Source organism: Nannospalax galili, unplaced genomic scaffold (genome assembly GCF_000622305.1).
Source record: "Nannospalax galili isolate Female #2095 unplaced genomic scaffold, S.galili_v1.0 scaffold406, whole genome shotgun sequence".
Taxonomy (NCBI): Eukaryota; Metazoa; Chordata; class Mammalia; order Rodentia; family Spalacidae; genus Nannospalax; species Nannospalax galili.
The window spans coordinates 3,928,761-3,936,548 of record NW_008357033.1 but is presented as its reverse complement, the minus strand read 5'-3'; the positions used below and the strand labels follow the sequence as shown (position 1 = coordinate 3,936,548).

Below are 7,788 nucleotides of genomic sequence, written 5' to 3'. Positions count from 1 at the left end.
TCTCTCTCTCTCTCTCTCTCTCTCTCTCTCTCTCTCTCCCTCTCTTTCTCTGTGTGTGTATAAGAGAGAGATAATAAAAATATTAAAATTAAAAAAAGAAAAGAAACAATACACGGGATTGGTCATACGTGCCTGCATTAATCTAAGCTCTCTGGAGGCTGAGACAGGAGGATTGTGAGTTCAAAGCCACCCTGGGCCACATATCAAGATCCTCTCTAAAACAACAAGAAACACTTTACACATAAAGCCAGAATATCAGAGGTAACTGCTTTTACCTCCTTTGTGTCTACACACATCATGCCACGGATTGAACTCTGGCTTATTTTGTTCTTCCTATTTGGAGGGTCCAAATTTTCTGACAACACTACAGTGAGTGTCTTTGTTCTTCCTTCTCACACACATGTGCAAGTTTTCTCTTGGAGTCTCCAGAAGTAAAATGCTGGCTTAATATTGTAACAAAAGTGCCAGATGACTCTCCATAAAGCTCAGGTCAAGAAGCCCTGTCCCTGCCCCAGGGCTGAGAGTGGAACTGTGGTGAACACCTGTGCTCAGTTACACAACCTTTACTTTGAGCTAGGCAGGGGGAAGTCCTTTTCACAGCACAATCTATGTTTAGCCTTTACATTATAGTCATCTCTTGGGGTCTCGCCTCATCTATATAATGGGAATGCCAGCTGGGATGATTAAATGAGTCATGAATTCAATTATCCAGCAGAAGGTAATCAGTATTGTGATTGAAGTCTTGGATTGTGAGGGCAGATTATATTGGAAGCAGATTGAGCCTAGAAGTTATATCACATTGAATTTCGGTTTCCTGCACTTCATAAAAACAAGGGCAATGAAAACAGATTTGTCTCCCAGGGCTGTCACGTGAAGAAGATTGCGTCTTCAAAGTAGCCAGCAGGGGCATGTGGGGGGATGCTCAAAACTTCTGGTTCTCATAGGCCTCTGCTGGCAGCCATCAGGACCACTGTTTTATAAACGAAAACCAAAGTCCAGGGACAGAGAGGCTGGGAAACTTGCCCAAAGTCACCTAAATGGTGCAGTCAGGACTTGAACATAGGTCCCAGTCCAGAGCCAAGGTTCCTCCCTAGTGTCATACTGCCCATCTCAGTCCTGTGAAGCTAGAGCTTTCCCTTCCACCTTTCTTTGTAGAGCTGGGACACAGGTCTGCTCATCTATCTCTTAAAGGCTTTTGATAGAGACCCTCTGACCTGGTGGTTTCCTTGGGCTTGGTTATAAGGTCAGGTCCTGCCGTCTGGTGGCAGCTTCCAGAAATACAAAACAGAGCTGCCTATGCCTTCTGAAGCTGCCTAGGTATAATGTGACCTGGGGTGACTAGGTCTACCCAGTGTCCCTCTCCTGCCTCCAGAAAGCTTTTTAACAGTTCAATGCTCATATTTTTAAAAGACAGGAGTTTGCTATGTGGCCCAGGCTGACCTAGAACTCAAATCTGCAGCCCAGGCTGTCCTCAAACTTGTGGCAATCCTTCTGCCTTCTAAATGCTGAGATAACAGGCACGAGCCACCTTGCCCAGCTTTCTCGGTGTTGGAAGGAATATAGGAGGCCCATTAGGGTGGTGCACGCCTATAATCCTAGTACTCAGGAGGTAGAGGCAGGTGAATCAGGTTCAAGGCTAGCCTTTGCTACATAGCAAGTTCAAAGCTAGCCTGTGGTACATGAATCCTGTCTTTAAAACAAACAAACAACCCCCCTTAGTAAACCATACATAAGTGATATGAGCAAACCCAATCTGTTTCCTTCTCCATCCATCAGTGAGGGCTAAAATCAAACCAGACAGTTCAGTTCTGAGCCTAAGTAAAAACTAAACCAAACCACTACCATTTCCAGCATTTACTGTGTGCCAAGTCTTTGGTTGGCATCTCTTTAGACCCTTCAGAATGATGCTGTGAAGTCGGGGAATTGTCTTGTTTTACAGATGAGGAAACTGAGGTTCACAGGTTGAACAGGATGCTTGAGGCCTACTAGTCAGTCAACAACTTGGCTATAGTCTTTCCCTGCCCACTTCTGTCCTGGGGAATGGCTCAGGGGAGCTCCTGAGCCCTGGCAGTTTCTGACATTCTCTAATTCTCTTTCTTTCCTCTCAGATTTTGTGGGCACTACAGTAAGCTCTGTGTTGCGGCCTGGAGGTGATGTCTCTGGATGGGGAGTCCTGCCCTGCCCCGTTGCTCACACACAGGGACCCTGAAAGTGAGGATCACAGCCTAGGAAGTTGGGCTGACCTCAGCATATCCTGTCTGCTGCCCTCATATTTCCTGTGTTCAGACTCCAGGGAAGAATACAATCTCAGACTGACTGCACATGGACCTCCAGGCTTTGCCGAGAGGATGGGGCTAGGCTGCAGCCAGGCAGAGGGCAAAAGCCCTTCAAACTCTGGGAGAAACTGATTCAAGCCCTGCCTTCATTTGACCTAAGGGAAACTGGGTCCCCCTCCGACTGGTCCCTTGGTCTCCTTCTCTCCTCTGTAGACTATTGGGAGGTCCCTGAGGGTCCCCAGGGGAAGGAGGCTCTGTGGTACCAGCCCTTCAAACCCCTTCAGTCTGAAGGCTGCTGCCTGCTGCGTCCTTGCTTCCTGGGTCCCTGTCTCCTATAGAAACTTACTCAAGACACTGCCCCAGGTGGGCCAGACTCTTTCCTACTTAATTTTTATTTGCTGATGATGGTCCCACCACATCTGCCACAGAACTCCAGGTGCCACCAGCCCTCCCAGGGCCTCCTCTGACTCTGTCCTTCGAGTATGCTCACAGCTCTCCCAAAGGAATCTGAGCCGTGCTGAGGGAGAAAGCATAGCGCCTTCCTGTCAACTGCTGGTGGTCCCTGATCAGCTGAGGAGAGACACAGGCTCTGGGAGGAGGATGCTAACTGCAGCAGCTGGAGTTTGCCAGCTGCCCAGCCTGGGCCAGCCTGGCCTCTTCTCTACTGGGCTATCTCACCAGGGACTATACCCTTGGCCCTGGCCTGTTTTGTACAGCACAGACTTCTTGGTCCCATTGTCAAGGTTGGTGGCTGTGGAGAGGGGGCACAGAGGTGAGGAGTTAGGGAGTGCCTCTTTCCTCCTCATGCTTCCTACACCCTGGGCATCTGTCAAGGGCAGAGACTGTCTTGCGTCTTTGATACTTTTTCTGCATAACTTGAACTTGCAGGTCACCTCTGAACAGGGTACCCTTGTCCCTACCCCCAGGCCTTGTTACCCTGTCCCTGCCTCTTTCTCATCCTTGCCCACCTCTCGCCTTGTGATATGCCCAGGGTCTGCAGCCTCATGGGGAGTGCTTAGAGCTGAGGCATGAGTGAGTGTATGTGTCTGTGTGTCTGTGTGAGTGTGAGTATATGTTGGGGAGGGGGCAAATGAGAAGTCTTTTCCTCTTCTGCCACTGTAGGGGATTCTCCTTCCCCCTTGGTAGAGAGCAAATGAGGGAGACTCCAGGTGTTTTCTGAGCATCCCTGGTTACCTTGTAGATCTGGTGGCAGAGCCATCATCCCTGGGGTCCCTCACCCTAGGGCAAAGACAAGCTCTGAGACCCCAGTAGAAGGATGGCAGACTAGCTTCATCTAGCTTACTGTCTCCTAGGGTGTGGCCCATTGCCTGGTCTGTGAGTTGAGAAGTGTGATGCCCCCTACAGGCTCCATGGGGAGTGTTAGTTTTATGGGCCTCAACCAGAGCTGTGAGAGCAGCGTGCCATCCTTGTGTTCATTTCCATAGGACTTGGAGTTGAGAGTTAGGATTCCTGGGGAAGACCATGACCCCATCAGAACTAGAATCAGATGCTGGGTCCTGCTAGGAATCAGATACTAGGAACTTACCAAATCCGGACTCCACTTCTTCTACTCATTCCTTCAGGGCGGATACCTTCTCCCCAAAGCTTTGGCCACTGCCCTGTGCTTTTCTCCACCTGTCCCCAACTAGCCCCTTCTTGCAGCCACAGTGCTTGGATCCTTCCACAGCACTGGATCCTTCTGCAGAGGTGGGGATAGACAGGTAGGGTGGGGGAGCCTTGTTTGAAGGAGAACGGGGCAGAGGTCAGTCCTCAGAGTCAAACCAGAGAGAGGGGACAGGTAGTGATGGGAGCGGCTGGGAACAGGTGACTGATGGGGAACCAGACATGGGTGGGAGGCAGGTACAGAGCCAGAGAAGCAAAAGGGAGACAGGAATAGAGAGAGAGAGATGCAGAGACAGCACTGAGGAAATATCTACAGAGACACATGCAGTGATAAAGAGGAGAATCCAAGTGGGGCTGCCATGGAATAGGGACAGGGAGAATGAATGGAGAGGAAAAGGAAGGAGAACTGGAAAAGTAATTTGCAAGAATGAAATATAAGGGATAGAGTGGGCCGGGTGAGGGTGAAGGAGATGCTGGGGAATGAGGAGGGCACTTGCCATGTGGTGCTGGGAGAGCTGGCTCCCCTAAGGACACCTGCTGCCACCAGCCCCGTGTGCTCTGATGGAGAGGCTAGAATTAACCCACTGGAGGTCAAGTGGCTAGAGACCTGGGACTCAAGCAGCTCCATCCCTGTGTGGAGGAATATGTATGGGGGAGCCACCCCAAAGATGAACAGGCAAGACAGTGTTAGCAGTGGGATGACCCAGGCAATGGGGATGAAGGAGGCCAGTCCCTATTGGGATAGACTGACAGTCCTATCCACCCTCCAGCCAGCCAGGTGCTGCCCAGCACTGCAAGAGGTAGTCTGGAAGTGGATTGGGGAGTTTAGGGTTGAGTGGGCTGAAGTCTGGGAGAGCCCAGGGAAGCATAATGAAGGAACAGAGGTAACGGTGGGAATCAAACCATAGTCTTGAAGATTTAGCCCAGTTAGGGACTGGAAGAATGGATGCTTCAGCCAAGGGCTTAGGAGGGGCTCTGACAGCTCTCCTGGCAGCTGGCATGGTGTGGTTAGGGAAGGCGAGCTGGCATCAACCTTTGGGAAGAGACAGGCAAAGGAGGTCAACATCTGTGTTTCTGACCAACCAAGAGCCTCCTGGCTTTAGATCTCTGAAAGTCATCTGTTAGTTGGTACTGGATGGGGGTGGGGTGGATCTAGCTCTACTCACTTTATCTACCCCTGGCGAGGGAGTCTTTCAGGAGTAGAGAAAGTAGTCATAACCTCAAGGTGGTCCAATCTCTAGTCCAAGGAGCTGGTTAGGCAAGTCCTTGGGGGCCTTAGGAACCAGAAATATCCCGTCAGAGGACCAGAGCTATGAGGAAAGGCTTCCTAAGAGTGTGAGGACGTGGGAGGATCGGCATCCTTCATGGGCCTGCAAGAGCCAAGATGAACTCTTGCAGAGAGGCTGTGGAGAAGGAGTCCCGGGTCTTTTGAGATTTCCGCTTAGACATGGGGTGGGGGTGGGTATGTTGCACTTCTCACGTGAACTTTGCAAAATCCTCTTTGGGGAGAGGCTGGAATCTTCCCAGCACAAGAGACTTCTATGGGTTCCTGCCTGGCTCAGGGCTAGCTTTTGGGTAGGATTGGCATTTCCTGAGAAGTGAACGGGAGCTAGGGGGCTTTCTCCAGGGCTCTGACCAGCAGACCTCCATGGGTCTGTGTTGTGTGGTTAGGATAGCTTGGTGTTGTCTACACCCTATTAGTAAGTTCTGTCTGAATGTGTCCTTGCTGTTCATTGTCCAATTTGGTAACATTTCTTTTGGTCCTGATCCCTTCTGCTGCTGCTGCTGGATTTGAGCTTCAGTGCAGGTGGAATGAGTTCAAATAAACAATTTATATCACCCATGCTGGCTGCTGCTACTGAGTTGTCCCCAGCACCCCGAGTGCCTTGTAGGTGAAATACAGTCCAACCCTTTGTATCAGGTGTAATTAGCGGGGCCCTAGTACCATGACTTAATGAGATAGTTTTTGTTACCACAGCGTTAAAAAAAAAAAGTTGGGCCTGGTGATGCACATACAATCTCAGCACTCAGGGGATGGAAGCAGGAGGATTTCAAGTTCAAGGCCATCCTAGGCTTCATAGAGAGAGCTGGTCTCAAAAAAGGGGGGAAAGGTGGGTGTTGCCAGAACATGACTGTGGCCCACAGTGTTGCCCTAAGCCCAGTTCTGTCCTTTCCACACTGCTACTTCAAGACTATCTCATGGCCTGAGCTGGCTGCTGTGCTCCAGTCATCTTGTCTACCTGTCATTTGAGGACTTCTAGAAACACCATAAAATCGAGTCATACTGCACATGTATGAAAGGAGGCTGAAAATATTAACCAGGCATATTGCCAACTGCAATGAAACTGGGTTCTGTAAAAACGAAAAGGAGAGAGTGTAGGCAGCGGCAGTCTGTGCACACTCCTGACAGCACAGCCTTGATTCCACACTTAGGATGCTTGGATGTGGTAACCACTCTTTTCTGCCTCTGGGAGCTTGGAGAAAGCAGATCACCTATCTCTAAATCCGCGGTGGGGTGGGGTGGGGTGGAGAAATGGCATAGCAATTAAGAGCAGAGAATTTGGGTTCAGTTCCCAGCACCCACATGTCAGCTAACAACTTAGGATAACTCCAGTTCTAGGGGATCTGATGCCCTCTTCTGCCTTTCTTGAGCATTGTATGCATGTGGTGCACTTACATATATGGCAGGCAAAATACATACACATAAAATACAAATAATTTTTTAAAAGAGAGGAAAAAAAATCCACACTGAAAATATGGGAGTCATTGTGGCCACACCACAGTGTGTAAGGTAATTAGGGAGTGTGTGGAAATTGTTAAGCACAATGCAAGGCACACTGCAGTATGCACACAAGAATTTTCTAAGGGTGTGTCTGGAGATGAACATGACAAAATAAGGTAGCATTTGCTAAATGCAAGTTATCTGGAGGTGCTCTGGGGAAGAGACTTTTTATGTGGTGTCTGGTGTGGTGGGTAGACTAGGACAAAGTTTTACTGTAGTGGGAAGAGAAGTTGGGCAGGCAAGTGTCAGAAAGGGCCATGATGGGAAAAGGTAGCTGAGACATGAAGGAACAGGACCATATTCATGGATGACTCCAAGCAACATAGGAATGTTGAAGTGCAAAGTGGGAAGTAGGGAGGGGTCAACAAGGGTCTGAGAAAGCTTAGACTTAAGGGCAGTGGGAACTAGGATCCCACTGTATAGCCCAGGCTAGCCTTGAATTCACTATGTAGCCTAGGCTAAACAGAACTGAAAACAACTCTCCTGCTTCAGCCTCCCAACTGCTGGGATTACAGGTGGGTGCCACTATGTCTGATTCATAGAAGGATTTTAAATAGGAAAAACACAACTGGTTTCACATTTTAGAAATTTCTTTGGTTAGCCAGGTGTGATGGCACATGGCTTTAATCCCAGCACTTGGAAGGCTGAGGCAGGCAGATCTCTGTGAGTTTGAGGCCAGCCTGGTCTACATAGCGAGTTCCAGGCCAGCTGGGGCTACAGGGAGACCCTGTCTCAAAAAAAGACCAAATAAAAAGAAAGGAAGGAAGGAAGAAAGAAAGAAAGAAATATAAAAGAAATTACTTGGGTTGTGGTGCTAGGAAGTGTATCAAAAGGAGATAATTTGGGGCTAATGAGATGGCTCAGTGGGTAAAGGCGCCTTCTACCAAACTTACTGATCTCAGTTCAATCTCTGGGACTCACATGATGGAAGGAGAGAGCCAACTCTTGCACGTTGTCATCTGACCTCCACACACTGTGGCATGCTCCCTGCTCTCAATAAATAAATGTAAAAAATATTTTCAAAAAAGACAGTTTCGCCAAGCATGGTGGCGCATGCCTGTAATCCCAGCACTTGGGAGGCAGAAGCAAGTGGATCTCTGTGGGTTC

The 7,788-nt window shown here is 49.2% G+C and overlaps 1 protein-coding gene across 1 annotated transcript in view; it reads left to right on the top strand.

Moving 5' to 3' along the window:
• Positions 1-5,740, top strand: part of Lhfpl4 (LHFPL tetraspan subfamily member 4) — a 33,527-nt gene extending 27,787 nt beyond the window's left edge. The window contains exon 4 of the mRNA XM_008854831.1: positions 2,109-5,740. Coding sequence (XP_008853053.1) covers positions 2,109-2,209 — 101 coding nt within the window. The 3' untranslated portion in view covers positions 2,210-5,740. The remainder of the gene's footprint in view (positions 1-2,108) is intronic.
• Positions 5,741-7,788: the final 2,048 nt, after the last annotated feature.